At 45.0% G+C, this 17,977-nt stretch overlaps 1 protein-coding gene across 1 annotated transcript in view; it reads right to left on the bottom strand.

Annotated features, from left to right (window-relative positions):
• RELL1 (RELT like 1) overlaps nucleotides 1–14,070 on the bottom strand; it is a 60,799-nt gene extending 46,729 nt beyond the window's left edge. Inside the window, exon 1 of the mRNA XM_045816351.2 lies at nucleotides 13,871–14,070. Within this exon, the coding sequence (XP_045672307.1) occupies nucleotides 13,871–13,958 (88 nt within the window). The 5' untranslated portion in view covers nucleotides 13,959–14,070. The remainder of the gene's footprint in view (nucleotides 1–13,870) is intronic.
• Between the last annotated feature and the right edge of the window lie 3,907 nt (nucleotides 14,071–17,977).

The raw sequence follows: 17,977 nt of genomic DNA, 5'->3' as shown, positions 1-17,977 counted from the left end.
GCTGAGGTAAGATTTTCATCGAGGCAGCCGAGCTCTAGGACACCATACTCTGTGCTCTACTGCCTCTGAAGTGTGAGTTAACAGCTCCGATGTGCAGGAAAGTTCCACAAAATGGGATTATCCATAGCTCATCTCTAGTTGAGTTAGAGTCTTAAGTAGACAATCTGTAAGGAATCATTAACTCATCTAATTCAATAATAAATCTAGAACGACAGAATGGTTTTTCCTAGTGAGCCAATCATTTGGAAGGAAAATGAATTTAAGTTATATTCTCTAAGTTGATCTACCTATTTTTTGGTATTCAGTACTAAATTCAAAAAAAAAATCCTGCTACCATTTATAAAAAGCAAAATCAAAAAGCCATTCTGATCCACATTTAACACTGTTATAATTGTTGATTACTCGGAAATCCTAAACCTCCCTTTGACTTTCAAAACAATAGAAACAATCCGTGTGAAGGGATCAGCTCCGCCATACCTCTTTGTCTAAAATTATATCAACTGTAACTGAAAAACGTTAATACAAAGCAGGATTTTGAGCTAACATGATCCCATGAACTAATTATCTCTGTGTGGTAAGATTGTAAGCTATTTTAGTTTTCTTTTTAGTGTTTTGTATCTTTTGTTGGTGGAACATGGGAAGTACCTTTTTCTTTTTCTACTTCTTGCATTTTCTAAAATGTCTTGATGGTAATCACCACAGTTATTTTTTTTAAAACTGCAGATAAGTCAATAAGAAACCTTCGTTACTATTAGGTTGAACCATATCAAACTATTGTCACTATAGGTCAAAAATAGTCAAATATTGGTGATATCATATGGTTCAACCTAGCAGTAACATTAACGTGGTAGCGGTAAACCATAATTCTGGAAATCCCTTAGGAAATGACTTGTAAGTGCAATCCCTAATATTTACATACTAGATATTTCCACTGACAGGAGGCAGAGACAATGCTATGAAATCTCTGGGTTACACCAAGGACAGAAGGGTCAAAGAAAACCACACAGTGGTATAAGTTCTACTTTATTACACTATAAAACACAATGTAAGTACATAAACAATAAGGCACTGGCCTGATAATTTCTTTTCTTTCCCCCTGTATTTCTTTAAATGCCTTTTGAGTCCTTATCTAAATAGTAAACCACCATAATTTCAAAAAGGTTCCTCCAGGCATGATGCTTTCATATCATGAATTGGTTTTTCCAAACAGGAAAGACTTGACTGTTTCATTTTCCAACAACCAATTCTCCATCACCCCCTGAGTGTCCTACAGTGCAATTCGATTCTGACTCCAACCACTGGAGCTAGAGCCAAGCCCACGGGTTTAAGGGCTCAGTCCCACAAGACTGCCCCACTTCAGCCACCGACTGCAAATGGCGTCCCCACGCTAACCAATGACAAATTCAGGGATTTCCATGATCTTCCTCAGGTTCGACAATTTTCTGGAACAACTTACTCTAACACTTAGGATTATAGTTTTATTATAAAGGATATAAAAGAGATGCACAGGGCAAAGTATGGGGGGCGGGGAAGGGGGTCGTGCGCGGTGCTTCCACGCTTTCCCCAGACACACCACCCTCCCAGCACATCCCTAAGTTCAGAGTTTTTATGGAAGTTTCTCATACAGGCATGATTGATTAAGTCACTGGCATGGATTAATTCAATCACTAGTCCCTCCTCCTTCCCTGAGATCAGAGGACAGGACTGAAAGTTCCCACCCTCTAATCCTGTTGTTGGTTCCTCAGGCAAACAGCCCCCATCCCTAAACTATCTAGGGCCGGAGTCATCCATTAGCATAAACTCAGGTATAATAAAGGGCTCCTTATGAATAACAAAAGACACTCCTATCTCACAAAAAATCCCTAGGGTTTTAGGAGTTCTGTGCCAGGAACCAGGGACAAATACACTATTTATTATTAGCAAAGTCTAGAGTCTTTGCTCATTTATATATCAAGATACAGCACTGAACAGCATGGAAAAGATCAACTATCATATGGTTGAAGCAAAAGAATTCTCTTTCTCTTTGTCTTCTCCCTTCCCACTCCCACCCAGGAACTAAGTCACACCACCTCCACTGTCTATGAAATTACCACTTCCATAATATATAGGCGCCTAATGTATACTAGTACTTTCAAGCAGATTACTTTCCTCTCCCAAAATCAACTTGGTCACATTATTGTAAAAAAAACAAGGGACAGAAGAAAATGAACTTGTCAGAAATGACAAGGAGATGAAGCCCTTAGCCAAGCAGGGTTTTCAAAATCACCCCAGTGCTGATCTGCATGTTTTATTTAAAGGCACTGCTCTATACATCGATGGCCAACACTGCCCTCCTGACCTGAAGCAAAGCGAAAACAATGAGAACCTGACCAACAATGGGGGGAAAGAAACAGAAATGCACAACAGTCTTCTGAAAACAAATGCTTAACGATGAAGAATTCACGAGTCAAGGGGATTTGTACAATTTCAGAGGATTTACTGTAACATAAAACAAACACACAATTAGCTAGCTTTCACCATTAATGAACACTTCCTGGCCCTCACACCATCAAGACGGTACGCGGCCCTTACTTCATGATTCCAGTTTCCCAGCACTCCTCAACTTTGAAAAATTGTTTTTCTCTGTATGCCAGAGGTATTTTATTAAACCTATACACTATGTGTCATATTTCTATCACTTCCAAAGAACTATGTTATCATCTTCTATGCCAAACAATTCTGAGATGCATAAAGAACAGATATTCTCCTCACCCCCGGTCCCCCAACCTTTGGTCCTCCCCTCCCCCCATCTCTGTCTCTGTCTGTCTCTCCAAAGCAGCAACTTGGACACAACAAGGAGGAACAGCTGTATCAGCTGCCTTGCTGAGGTACCGGGGCCATGTCTCAAACTCGGGACTTACTGAGCTCAGCCTCTGCCATCACATCCCAGTGCTGGTGGACCTCTTCCAGTCCCCCATCCTCCACTCCACCCCGCCTTAGTTCCCCCACTGCCTACACAATAAAGTGTATAGTTTCTGGAGCTCCACAGCCTCGCCTCAGCCTCCCCTCTGCAATTTTCATTGAGGAACCCTCTGTTTATACCGGGTCTACACTGACTTCTGTCCTGCCTCTACACCTTCGCATAGGCTGTTCCTTGTGCTGGCCCGGCAACCGGGTCTACACTGACTTCTCCTGTCCTGCCTCTACACCTTCGCATAGGCTGTTCCTTGTGCTGGCCCGGCAACCCTCTACTCCCTTTAGGGTCCACTTACAATGCCAGGCTTCCAGCATGTTGAAGTCCTTTCCACCTCTCTTATCAGAAGGCAAGTCCCTCTTCTGGGATCCCACGAAGCACTCTGTAGTTCTTGGATTGTACCAAACTCGTTCTCCACTATTCTACAATGATTTGTACTCAGAGCTTATCTTTCCCTTCTGAATCACAAGTTTGCCAAGGACAGAAACCAAGCTTTTTTTTTTTTTTTTTTAATTTACATACCTACACAACACCTAATAGTATCTCAAATAAGGCCCTTTGTTTTTTAATGAATCACACACTGCTTGTAGGGAGTATCTACCTGGTTCACCTGCAAAGACTATTAAGACACTAACTTGGCAATCCTGTGTAGGAAATAGACTCTACCCTCAGAACCCCGCTTCCTGGCTCTGTATCACCTAGCTTCCAGCAATCTTCAATGCCTCTCGCTTCTAGCCATGCTTGTTTTGTGTTTTGCCTTTAATAGCGGAGGAGGACGTTGGAAAGAACTGAGGAAGCCGCAAAGGAATTAAGGCTCTACACGCATATGGCACAAACATGCGAAGAAAAATGAAGGAATGCCTGTTCATTAAGCCATCTGCCAGTTCACCAATGCCAGGAAATTCCGGGCTGCTGTTTTTATAATGTAGATAATTCACACGATTGTGCTGGAGACTTCCAGCTATGAAGAGCTGTTAGAACGTTTGAAAATTAGCGTTCCCGAGTTACATTGTGAGACAGAAAGCCCAGTGAATTCTTCAAGCTGCCGCCTCTTACAAGAATCTCACAGAACCACGTTATGTCTTTATATTTGCACGGGGGAGGAAGGCATGTTACTGATAGTGAAAAGGTTTTTTTTTTTTGTTTTTTTAACTCTACCTATCACATGACATTTTATGTATAGGTTCTTTATAAATCTTCAACCACCCAGCTAAACTTATCTGGCCTGTTAAGAAGGTAATGGCATAATTGTCTAATTTGTGTCTTTTTAGGAAACTGAAGTCCATTTTTCCTTAATATCCCCCCTCATGCCAAAACTTTTAAAAATTCATTTATAAACCTAATGATATGTAAATTGAATTACTCCATTCCAAGGTCTACTCCAAAAACAAAAGGACAATTCCTAAAAAACAACCCATTTTCCACTAAAAAGCAAAATCTACATTCACTTTCTCATGCCTTTGTTTCCTCTGTAAGTAGACGGACCTATGATGAAAAAGGGGAAAAAAAGGAAAAAAAGATTAAATCTACAACCTTTCTTTTACCTGTGGTGCTGAGCATACAGTGCCTACAATTTCACATAATACTGTTAGAGAACACTGGAGAAGGAACATCCGTCTAGCTGCGGTTTCCCCTCCTCTGTGACGTGAGTGAGACATTTCACTTCTCTTCACCCTGGTGATGCCGCAGTAAATCTGTTTCCTCATCTCTGCGAGACAGAGAAGACAGCAGCCCGCTCCTCAGAGAGCTTGCGAGAATCTGATCAAGTAGGGAAACAGAGGAGCATGTCTTCTCTGCTCTGCTGCCCCAAGGAGCACTGGTCTGACACACACAGTGAGAACAACTGCACAGAATTTCATGTTTAATCACACAGAACGATGCTACAGAACTTCATGGACTCCACACGTCCACTCCCAGGAGTTAGAATCAGAGGCAAAACCCAGGGAAGTTTTCCTGGGAGTGCTACCCTTGATCTCAGCTTGAAGGATAGCGGGAAAATAGGATGTGGACAGCAAGTGAAGAGGGAAGGGATTTCCTGGTTAAGAGAAACACAGCCCCCTGGGGTGCCTGGGTGGCTCAGTGGTTAAGCGTCTGCCTTCGGCTCAGGGCGTGATCCCGGCATTGTGGGATCGAGCCCCACGTCAGGCTCCTCCGCTATGAGCCTGCTTCTTCCTCTCCCACTCCCCCTGCCTGTGTTCCCTCTCTCGCTGGCTGTCTCTATCTCTGTCAAATAAATAAATAAAATCTTTAAAAAAAAAAAAAAAAGAGAAACACAGCCCCTATTTCTTCACCACTCAGGTATGATACTCCAGCAGCATCACCTGGGACATGTAGGAAGGGAGCAAAACCTCCATTCCCTTCCCACCTCTACTGACTCACGCACTCTGGGGTGGTGCCCAGTGGTCCATCTGTGTTTTAACCAGACCTCTCGCCTCCTCTCTTCCACTGACCACTCGTTCTCTTCGCCTCGCTAATGCCAACATTTTCACCAGTATCAGCTAAAACTTCCTTTCCTCCCGAAAGTCTTGCTCAACCTTTACTGGCCTCTCATCCCACCCACAGCCCCAGGTTAGGTACTTGGGCCACGTGCCACACATACTAAAGATACTTGATCATTATTGCTGGTTTTACCATCTTCCCAGAGAAGCTGCTAGCTCCCGAAAGGCAGAGACTCAATCTATTTTGTTTGCATCCCTTCATCCCCAGCGCCTTGCGCATAGTAAGGCACTTGACTAACATTTGCTGAATTAATAGACATATCCAAGAATTAACCTGTGAAACAAAGGCATAAAGGAAAGATATAAAGTATTATGGAACATAATAGACACACATTAATAGATGCCTTTGGTATACTGATTCTAGAAACACAACTGGATTTCGTTCACCTTTGAAAACAGTTTCATGAATGGATTCGGGTTTTGAAAACTTTTGCTTTGAAAATTTTCACCACCACTTCCAAACATAGCAATGTCCTACCATACTCACCTGATGAAGCAGTACTTGCTTACTTTATTGTCATTCTTTTTTTTCCTCAATGACCAGATATTTCCACCTCAGGCTTTGGGAACAAAATGGCCCATAGAAGCTGGCGGACAAAACAGCCTCTTATTAATTCAAGCAGGGATGGAGAGAGGAGACTATAGCTAATATTTGTGGGTGAATATTGGAAAGCCTAGCCCTTCACTTTATTGTAAACAAAAAGCCGAGTCAGACACCTGGATTCCAACTCTGGCTTCCTTCCTTCCAGTATTTAAGTGTCTGCTCTGTTCTAGGTCCTGTGCTTGGATCTTAGCCGTGGACAGTGCCCAAGACACATACACAGGCCCTCCCTCACCAAACCTAATGGTCTGCTCTAGCCAGGCTAATGCTGTTCCTGACTCCCACAGGCCACTGAACTCCTCAGGGCTCGGTTTCCCCATCTGCAAAGAAAGGGGGTTAATTACAAGATGACCACCAAAATCCCCTCTGACTCTAAGGTTTTACGGCTAAAAACACCACAGTCATTCCATAAGTCAGCCAAAGTCATGCATCTCCAGTCCTGCTCACCCAGATCCAGAGAGCTGGGAAACCACCATGAGGACCAAGGGCAAATGTGGACCAAGGAGCCTTGTCAGCAAAATGAGGGCCACTTCAGTGGACAGGCAGCTTTAATGCAATGGGAAGAGTGCTAGACTGAGTAAAGGAACCCGCTTAGGTCCTGGCTGGGCCAACTTAGTATCCTCAGTTGCTAAATAAGCTTTGAGGAGATGGTCACTGTCCCTTCCAGCCCTAATGCTACAGAATTCTACTTCCTCATTCCAATATGTGTTTTTCCCAGCACCACCAAGCAATAATTTCATCCTGAGGCTATTTACCTGGATAGAGCATCAGATCCCACAAGTTAAGGGCTCAGTCCTACAAGACTGCCCCTCCCCCCACCTTGGATGCCAATTCCAAGTCCAGGTTGTCACCTCGTGCTTCTGACCCACAGGCTATAAATCAAAGGTTCCCACAACCCCCTCCTTGGGTACAATTAATTTGCTAAAGCAGCTCACAACGCTGAGAGAAATATTTGACTTACTGGATCACCGGTTTATTAGAAAAGATACAGCTCTGGAACAACCAGATAGGAGAGACGCGTATGGTAAGGTGTGTGGAAAGGATGTGGAACGTCCGTGCTTTCTACATGCGCTACTCTCCACATACCTTCAGGCGTTCACCAACCCAGGGGCTCAACAAGTCGTGTTGTTCAAGAGAGTACTTAATCAGAAGCTCTCCCCGCTAACTCTTCCCCTTCCCAGAGGTTGGTGGGTGAGACTGTAAGTTCCAATCCTTTAATCACATGGCCTTTCAGAGGACCAGCCCCATCCTGAGGCTACCTAGGGTACCACCCTGAGTCCAGAGCATTCGATCCAAGGGGGCCCCTCATGAATGACAAAAGACATTCCTACCACTTGGGAACTTCTAAGGGTTTGAGGAGCTTTGTGTCAGGAACTGGGGGCAAAGACTAAATCTATTTCTTATGAAACCACATTCATCCTAAGATTCTACTTCAACACAACATTCACAAGTCAGCGATGAGAAGAGGAACAATGTTCAGTCCAACCCTGAATAATCACAAAGTATGCCAGGAGAATAATTACATCAAATCCTAGGAGAACACTGTCAAAATTTTATGACTATACTTTTGGATCAACTGCCTAGAGATAACCGGGTAACTCAAGAATCTTCCAGAACTCTTCCAAAACAAAGTGTCACATTCTACCCTTATAAAGGCAATGGTTTCTTTCCATTTGTCTTTCTCTCCTTCCTTGCCTAATTTTCAGTAGCTGACGGCTCAGCCCCACATATCCCCTGCATCCCAAGAGGACTCCCAGCCAAGCCCACTGGTCCCTAATTCCTCCCCGCTTGCGGCCTCAGGTGCTGCCCAACATTGCTTCCTCAATCCCCACCCCTGCCATTACACAACCAGCCTCATTAGGGCTGGGAAGCTAGATGAGATAGGGGATGCCACAGGCAATAGCAGAGGCCCTGAAAGGAAAATGCTGGAGCAGTGAGGAACTTTGTCTGCTGGATAGTGGTGGTTGGTGAGTACTTGGTTCAGGACAAAATAATAATAATATACTTTTTTGGCACTTACTATGTGCCAAATGCTGTGCCACGAAATCTCATGTTTTAGCTCCTGTAATTGTCACAACAACCCCATGAGGCAACTCCACCATATTTTCTCCCTAATACAGGTGAGGAAAGTGGTTCAAAGATTTTTTTTTTCCCTCCGTACAATGGCATTTTATTTAGTGGTCGGAATGCATATACACAGGAGCGTGCAAATGGAGTGACTAGAGGGGAGAGTTGGTAGAGCTGCAGCTGTTGAGAATCCTGGGATGAGCGGGGCGCCTGGGTGGCTCAGTCAGTCAGGCGTCTGCCTTCGGCTCAGGTCTTGTGGGATCAAGCCCCAGGTTGGGCTCCCAGCTCAGCGGGGAGCCTGCTTCTCCCTCTCCTCCCAGCTTGTGCTTTCTCTCCCTATCTCTATCTCTCTCTAATAAATACATAAAATCTTAAAAAAAAAAGAATCCTGGGATGAACAAAGACAAGAAGGTGGGGGCCTCGAGGGATGGCGAAGGAGCAACAGAAAACCAGGTGCCCTGAGTTCCACAGAGTTTGGTAAAAGTATTCTCAAGGTGAGATGACTGGCACAGTCTGCCTGGGGTATCTGTCACCTTCTATCTGTCCCTCCCTCCCCAAAAAGCCCCTGGGCAGAACCTGGCTTTTTCCTCCCTTACAAAGAGAGCCGTGTCAGTACCTGGCAGAGGAAAGCAGAGAAGAAACGGAGCAGGGCTTCTCCATGAAGTTGCCATTAGAGCCGGCATCCATCCCCAAAGCCGCCGAGAAGAAACAAAACCTCAGCTTTGCCCAGGTATCTTGATTTTAGCAGATCCCACACTAGGATACCAAAATAGGGCTTCTCTTCGCAAGGTGCCACTCACTTGAGGAGTTCCTTTTATCCATAGGCTATTTTACTAGTTTAAGCAGTTGTATATCCGGCTGCCCACAGACCAGAACAAAGACTTTTGTGATTCTAGAGAGGTAATGCGATGCATTTAGCACACATTATGTAACACTCGGAAATCAAATTTATTGAGATTACTGCAGTAAAATTCAGCAATATTCAAACTAAGTGAAATGAACATACAATAGAATCTCATATTGGTTCTGGTTAGGTTTTACCACCCATGGGGTATACAAAAAAACTTCAAAAAACTTTTGGTGTTCAGAGCTTTTCAGACTTCAGAATTGTCCAAAAAGGACTACAGGCATGTGCAAATGGCTCAAATAGTAGAAAACATAGTCAGCCTACCAGTAATCAAAGACATACAAATTAAAACAGTCAAGGTACCACTATCTGCCTTACAAATTAGCAAATGTGTTTTTCTGAGAAAATGCCAATGGTGTGAAAAGTGAGTCCTTCAACCACTGCTGTGAGAAGTAAACTGGGACAACCTTCAGACCACCAATACTGGTGTCATCAAGGGCCTCAAAACCATGAATACCTTTGACCCCAACATTGCCTTCCCAAGAACTCATTTTCAATGGACATCATCAATATCTAGACAAAGCCTTACACATATATATTCATTGAAACAATTCATTTGAGGGGCGCCTGGGTGGCTAAGTCACTTAAAAGGCTGCCTTTGGCTCAGGTCATGATTCCAGAATCCTGGGATCGAGTCCTGTGTTGGGGGTAGGGGGCGCTCCTTGCTCAGTGGGGAGTCTGCTTCTCCCTCTCCCTCTGCCACTCTCTCTGCTTGTGCTCTCTCTCTAATAAATAAAATATAGAAAGAAAGAAAGAGAAAAAGAAAGAAAAAAGAAAAAAGAAAGAAAGAAAGAAAGAAAGAAAGAAAGAAAGAAAGAAAGAAAGAAAGAAAGAGAGAAAAAGAAAAACACAGGCTACAAAATTATATTTGCATTATGACCCTATCCAAGCAAAAAAATAGAAAACTAGAAGGAAATGCACTAACAGTGGCAAGTGCCTTGGAGTAACAAGATCAAAGGGTGATTGTCTTCCCTTTAAATCTTTAAATCTTTGGGAGAATTTTCCAAAAGGACCAAGAGCACTGTATTTTAGCTGAAGGGAAATGGAAAAAGAAGGCCTGTCTACCTAACTCCTGGTCAATGGCAGCAAATTCATGAATCTGAGGTGTCACTCTGGGCTTTTACAAACATACAATGAACCTATCTTTGCAAAACCACCACCACCCGCAGAACGACAACCTTCTAGGACGTGTGGTCTACATTTATTAGACAATTTGGCTGACATTTTAAGTCCAGCCTAATGGACACCAGGGGGAAGAAATCCAGAAAGAAACAGTATAAAGGATAAGAGATATGCCACTTGGCCATTTGCAAAAACCTTTCAGAGACAGCAGCTCATCTGATGCTCGCTGGCAGTCTGTAAGGCAGATAACGATAGGAGCTGGCACATACCCATTTTACAGGAAAGAAAATGGAGTCATAGACAGCCACACTCCCCGAAGTGGCAGGGGCTCTCCCTGACTTCCAGTCCAGGGCTGTCTTAGAGCTTGGTGCTCTTTCCACTCTATCTTGCCGTTAGCCTATTACTCAGTGATTCTTTATAAAAATCTTCGAGTAAAAAGAAATTTCTCACTAGCAAGAGAACCAAAATGACTTACTAATAAGAACAGGCTTCAGAAGTGAACAGATCTGACTCAAGGTCAAAATCCAACTTAAACATTTGAATGACTTTTTCAAGTTAACTTCTCAGATACTCGATTTCCTCATCTATAAATACAGGAATAAAACCACACAGCTGACAGGGTGTTGAAAAATTAAATGATCTGAGTACTTAGATCAGAGCCTGCCACAAAACAGGTATAACGAATGCTGCATTCCTTCCTCCAAAAAGAGTGAAGTGTCTGCAATGAACGAACTCTAATTCCAATTTTACTCCTTGTTGGCACACCAGACTCCTTATTCTACCTATCAGGAGCCCACCACATCTTTACCAATTACTGACGTGCCTTAAAATAATTAGAAACCACTCAACAGAATAGTTTTCACCCATGACAATTTAAATCATTTTTTGTCCGTTTTAAATAATTTCTCTTTTGTCTTAACATGTAAGCAAACTTCAACATCAGAGCCAAATTCTTTAAAAAGTAACAATGAAATTTTTTTTCTATTGCCTGGGGCTTTGGCCTGTCTCATTTGAATTCAACTACTGAAACTCCCATATCATCTGTTTGATTAATTTCTTTTAGGAAGGCAAAAGGGGGAGAAGAGAAGGACAGGCACGTCTCAAATTTTTCATTTCCTCTTTAAATTAGATTTGGACATGGAAACCTAAGCTCTCAGGATGCTTGCTCAAAACATTCTGCCCACTGACTATGCTATTAAGTGGCCGCACAGCTCAGCCGCTACCTGGCCGAAGGAGAACCCAGAATTTAATAAAGCTTATCTTTAGCATCAGATGAGGAGTCAGGAGGCTGGATGGAAGCCCACAAAGCTCTAGGAGAGTGCCATTCTCTCTTCACCAGCCCCCGAACCTTTTCCACCCACTCCTTTCTTGAAGGCCAAGTCCATTGTCTGGTGGAGAAACTAATAAGCCCAAAGGTTGAGTAACCAGAGACCTTAAGGGCATAAATAAGCCAAGATGTGGAAAATCATCCCTTCTGGTGCCTGTGGTATACAGTTTCAAATGCTGCTTCTAAGAGACAGAAGTTTAATGAGATTCTTCTAGTAGGCAGGAAGAGAAAGAGACATTGTCACTACCCACTATGAAGTTATCTGTCCTTTTCTCTGCTTCCCAACTTCCGCTAACCACATGCTTACAATTTTAGGATGTCCTACACTCCCTATCTTAGAATCTCAACAAGACTGTTGAGGTTGATTTCTGTTCTATTTTCTCTCTGGGGAGAAGTGGGGTACGGTAGAGAGAAAGAACTTTGGAATCAAGCAGGCTAGGTTATCAAAGACAGATATAAAGATACACACACACACTTCCTACTGGTTCTGCTTCTCTGACTGAATGCTGACTGATACATCAGCTATGTGACTGGGCCAATTATTTAACTGTTCTGGGCCTCAGTGCCTCACCGTCAATAAGAACGTCATAAGGCTCTGCGAAATAAGTGTACAGAAAGCATGTGAAGTGCCCAGCTGAAAGCTTGGCATACAGCAAGCACTCAACACTGCTGCCTAGCTCCTTCTCCCTCCTTTCCTAAAACAATCCCTACAAATATTAATACCGTCATAGATTTCAAGAGGACCCGATGTTAGCTGGTCAGGACATCTTTTCTTCATACAGGCCTCAAGTCACACTGGCAGCTTTGTACTCAGTACTCTTTCCTTTTTAGATACTTTGTTCTTCTTCAATGGTAAACTTTCAGCAAAAAAATGTCGCTCTGCAACTTGATGAGAACTGTTTTCATCACATGGCAGACCTGAGAGCTGAGTGTCGCCCAGAGAGCCATCGAAACACAAACTTACCGCAGGAATGGACATCCCTGGCTGATGGCTATTACATGCACCCAGTGTTGATTCCTTAACAATTTTACTCCCGGGTTAAGCTATTCAAATTCTGGCGCAAGTGACTTGCTCTCTAAGTACTGTCTACAACCCTGAGTCCAATTTGAACCCAGTGAGGCACCTGCTTGTCTCAGCATTGAAACACAGGGGGAAAACCAAAATCTCCCATCCAGTAATACCTGTCACTAGCTTCCATTTCCCCAGGAGGCATAACTGAAGGAAATATGGGTCTGCTAATAAAGGCTCAGGAGACATATTCTCCATCCTGTTCCCTTCTTAAGGTGTTCTGTGTTCTTTGAAAAAGTGAAGGCCAAAGTGATAAGCCAGTTTAAAAACTGTAAGCGATTGGAATCTTCTCAGGAGTAAAGAGCAGTGTATGTGTTTTTATGGAGGAGATAGTCACTGTTGGAAGGCTTCCAGATGCTTATTATTTGGACGTGAAGAGGAGCCGCTCAAGCTTGGAAGAGCTTGCTGACGTAAGATTCCAGGCTGTGGTAACCCCAATTGGCCAAGAAGGTATGCGTTTATTATTATTTTTTAACTAGTGCTGTAAAGTGGCAATTAAGAGGGAAACCGGTGGCAAGGAATCCCTGGGGTCTACAGCCGTAAAAACAAGAGTGTGAGACTGGACTTCTGTAAAAGTTACACCTCCTCTTAGGTTTCAATTAAAAACTCCTGCTCCAAATTCGTCATTGAAGACAACACTTTATGGTCTCTGCTGGTGGCTTCCTGCTCTGACCACAGAAGGTTCCTTTGTGGTGACAGGAATTGACTCAAAGAAGAAAAAAATGTAAGTTTACAAACGCGCCTTCCCTTTTTCCAAGCCTGATTTATCCAGGAAATGTGGGAAGACATCTGAAAGCCCCAACCTGTTACAAGAATCCATCAAACACTAAATTCAATGAAAACTTGGAAAGGAAAGAAATGGAACTCCCCAAGGTCTTAAAATATAAAACAAAGTTGGGGGGGGGGTTAGCTACGACAACGCACCGGGTCGCTTGTGTCGATCTTCCGCTTGTGGGGCTTTTGAGGACAAGCGCTGCAAGGGGTCCGCGGGGCGTCAAGGTGCGCAGCCCGGCGGGAAGCGCTCGGGAGGAAGCCAAGACCAGGCCCGGTCCCTACACCCCGGATAGCTCAGAAGGGCGGGCTAGGGGTAACAGGTCGTCAGAGGAGCGGGAGAGAGGAGGGAAGGCGGGTCCCGGGCAAGCGGGAAGGGAGGGACGGGAGCCGTCGCCTCGCGCCGCACCCGGCCCGGGCCACCCTCCAACAGCCAGATGTTCAGCGTTGGGATCCCGCGGCTGTGCCAGGGCAAGGGCAGCTCAGGGCGCAGCGGGGCTGCCGTCCGGACCCCTTGCCTCCTCCCGAGCGCCCAGGCCCTGATGGGACACTCACCCGGGGCCACTAGCGGCGAACTCACGGTGCCTCCCACGAAGACAGCGGCTGCCAGGACCGCAGACCCCGAGAGTTCCCCTGGGGCCATCGCCGCGTTCCTTCGCCCTCCACCCCCCGGGCGCCGCGTCCCGGGATCCGGCAGGCAGTGCAGCTCGGGAGCCGGCGGCGGATAGAGTAGCAGGGCTCTGCCCCCGCGCGGTGTGAACCCCGCCCCGTAAAGGACCCTCCCCTCCGGCCCCACCCACCCGGCTCGGCCCGGCCTCTCCCCGCCAAACCCCGGGCTCCGCCACAGCCCCACCCGTGGCCCCGCCCTCGCCCCCGCCCATCCCAGCCTGGCCCCGCCTCGCCCCGCGGCGCCCGGTTCCTTTCTAAATTCGACCTCAGCTTCGGCCGCCCGGATTAGGCCATGACCCCGCCCCTCCTGTCCCGCCCACCGATGTCCGACCACGCCTCCTCCGGTCACGCCCACTTCTGCCTGGCCCCGCCTTTTCTCGCCGCGCCCGCTTAGTTTCCGAGTCCGGCTTCAGCGCAGACTCGGGGATTGCGCGGGAGCGAGGCGAGGGGGCAGGGTCTTCGCGGCTCATCCTGCCCTTCGCTGAGAGCAGGCGGGCGTAGGAAGAGGAAGAGGGGGAGCGGGGAAGGAAGCTCTAGATGGCCTGACCATCATCGGAGTGGGCGCGATCTTAATTCTTCGTTGGCATTTCTATACAGCTGGCATTCCCCTCCGTGACTCTTCCAGAGAGGGGCGCTGCGCAGTACGTGAAGTTTCACTGTTTGAAAATTGAGGAGAAAAGGCAAATCATTTAAATTTCTTCCGATCTCCGCTTTCCTTTAAGCTGCTCCTTTTGGGGAATAAACCTACACATACCTGCAGGAACAAGTTGCTTTTCTTTTTGAAATCGTATGCCCATATTGCACTTTGCAAATACTTTCACGGAATAGCTCTTTAAGTGCCTCGTCACTTACAATCTCCTTACATCCTCACGTCAGCTCTGTGAGCTGAGTGGTACCCCCATTCCACCAGCCGTTGAGTAAACCCACGGGACTGTGATAAACGGGAATTAACTGGTCTAACATGCTCACTGCTGTGCCCTCAGCGCCGTGCTCAATGACCACACACACGAAGAGTCAGAAGTGGCTTTGAAGTTGAATCATCACGTGCACAGATTAGACAGGAGTCTTTCTGAGTAGTTCCCTCTTTACTGCACTTGAGAGACCCCTGAAGCCAGCTGGTCAGTCCTTCAGTGACGCTCAAGGTCACAGGCATGGTGAGGCAGGTGAGGTCTGGGGGTTTTCTCTTCCTTGGCTTGACTGTCACCTTCCAATTTTCAAAAGACTATTTATCTTCTTGTTGAGTCCTCCCAATGGAGACTCTTAAACAAACACAGGCATTGAAGTGGGAATCCCCAGGACAGAAGCTTCGGCCACTACAGATAGCTGGGGCTGAGGGATGCGAGCCCCGGCCCTTGTGTGTCCTGTGCACAGTTGTGGGCACATCCTGCAGTCTGGAGGGGGAAGCGGTTTTATACCACCCTAAAAACTGAGAATGGCTGCAGAGGGAAAAGGGCCGTGTTGGTTTCTAACTTAAAAAAGGAGAGAGTCCTGGGCCTAGAAATTAAACTGTAAACTATAAGTTGTAGCCAGAACCAGCTATATAATTTGCAGAGCCTAGTGTCAAATGAAAATGCAGGGCCTTTTGTTCAAAAAGTGTTAAGAATTTCAAGATGGTAGGGGCGCCTGGGTGGCACAGCGGTTAAGCGTCTGCCTTCGGCTCAGGGCGTGATCCCGGCGTTATGGGATCGAGCCCCATCAGGCTCTTCTGCTATGAGCCTGCTTCTTCCTCTCCCACTCCCCCTGCTTGTGTTCCTTCTCTCGCTGGCTGTCTCTCTCTCTGTCAAATAAATAAATAAAATCTTAAAAAAAAAAAAAAAGAATTTCAAGATGGCAATGTCAGGGCCTCAAAGCAGTTGTGGAGCCCTTCTAAGCATGGAGCCCTGTAAGCCAGTCCTGTAAGCCACCCATAAAGCCAGCCCTGTAAGCCACCCATAAAGTCAGTTCAGGTTTTGGCCCTTAGAATGCAGCAAAATGCTTGAACCAAGATATCTATGCAAAATATAAAATATCATTTGAAGAATGAATAATTTTCCACTCTTTTTTTTCACAGATTGAATTTACTAGTAAAAAGACAGGACTTTTTTTTTTTTTTTTTTAAGTAATCTCTACACTCAGTGTAAGGCTCAAACCCACAATCCCAAGATCAAGAGACACACACTCCACCGGCACCCCAAGACAGGGTCATTTTAAACAACGTATTTGAATTGGATGTCTGCTCATGGCTCTCCAGAAACAAAAATACAACCCTGTAATTAAAGCTGGATGAAACCTGAGTAACCATCTATAAAGCCCCCTACTTTAGAGACGAAAGATAGTTCAGTGACTTGCCAGGTACCTCATACCTAGTATGAACCAGGGTTGGAACCCAAGGCTCTGAAATTTCCCTTCTCAGACTTTTTGTAACACTTAGCTGCTTCACACCTTCTCTACAGACAGCTTCCTGTCACATGACCCCATATATGCGCATTTGCACATTCCGATAAAGGGAGGGAAGGCGGGAGGGAGAATGGGAGGAGGGGAGAGAGGAAGGAAGGAAAGAAAATCAAGCTCAAATTATTCTCCAGGTACTTACCACTACAGATTTGCTTGCACAATTTAAAAAGCCGTTGTTTGTTTGATTTTAAATGCGAAGGCTTCAACGTGATGGAAGTTCTCTTTCACGTGAGGAAGGGGATGTCACATTTCTTCTGAGGAAATAAAAATCTTGACACCATGACACTAAGTGATCTTCCCATTTTTTTTTCAGAAATAAAATTAACAGATTAAAAGGTAGAAATAGCTGTTAACAATAGCTCTCCTTGATTCATCCCTTAGATTCTGCCTCATCCCATGGTGAGCGCTTTTCTTGTGTTCCGTCATCAAATCCTTACGACCTGTTATTGTGAGAGGCGTTGCTGCACTTCAAAGCTGAGAAGACCCGGATGTGAGGAATTAAGGCATTTACCTAAGTCACACAGCTGCTCCATGGTGTTGCCGGGATTCAAATCCAAGATGAGCTCGCTGCAGGCCTGCACTTGAACTTCTGCTTCCACTGCTCTGCCTCCGAAAGGCAAAATACTAGCCAATCAGCTCTCCTTTTCCAATACAAAGTCTTATTCTGTCTTTGCATGCTTAACCTAGCCTTTTTGAACTCTGTGTCAGCAATTACATGTTTTTTTTTCTTCAAGGAGCATGTTTATGGGGCTAGGTTATAAATAACAGTTTGGAGGAATCAAATTTACAAACTTATACAATGTGCTGTCCTTCCTGTTTTTTGTTTTTTGTTGTTGTTGTTGTTGTTGGTTTTGTTTTGTTTTGTTCTGTTTTGTTTCCAGTGCCTCTGTAAGAATTCAGTTAATCATTCCCCTTAGTAGAAACCTTTCCTGTTTTCCTCTGTGCCGCTAAGGTGGTGATTTTCATCACCATCATTTAAATGTAAGACTCCGCTGGCTGGTATTTACTTCAATTAATGTTGAAAAAACTTCCGCAGAAATCTCTGTAGAATTTCTTCTTTCTGTGATTTAGATGTAGTCATGTTTCCTTTTGAGAGGTTTTATCTAGGAGAAAAGCTGATAATTTTATATATATATATTTGCAGGGGGATAAAATGTTATTTTATAAAACCTAGGGTTATTTTGATCTGACAGCAAGTATGTACCGTGTTCCTACCGTGGGCTGAGGGTAGGAGGCCAGAAGGGAGAGTCACTGAACATTTAGTAAAAGATGCTAACCTTGCTTCAAGAAATTCTTCAGCTTACCTGGAAAAAAGAAAACAACAGTTTGGTGGAATGGAAATGGTCTAAAGTCCCAGGGGTGGGGTGGGTGGAGGGGGCGTCCTGCCAGTGACTCACTCTGTGACTTTTGGCAGCTTGTCTTTGGTAAGTCTTCTTACCCATAAAATTCAGGCAAGTGACAGAATAATCTCTGAAGGTTGCCATCCAGCCCGAAGATTCTACGCCGTAATAAGAAATAAGCTGATAAGGGTGAAGGGTGCCAGAGTCAGGCTCGAATGAA

This window comes from Ursus americanus, chromosome 8 (genome assembly GCF_024610735.1).
Source record: "Ursus americanus isolate L20-20 chromosome 8, mUrsAme1.1.p, whole genome shotgun sequence".
In the NCBI taxonomy this organism is placed as follows: domain Eukaryota; kingdom Metazoa; phylum Chordata; class Mammalia; order Carnivora; family Ursidae; genus Ursus; species Ursus americanus.
Note: the sequence above shows the minus strand (reverse complement) of the source record. Positions and strands in the feature narration are given on the sequence as shown.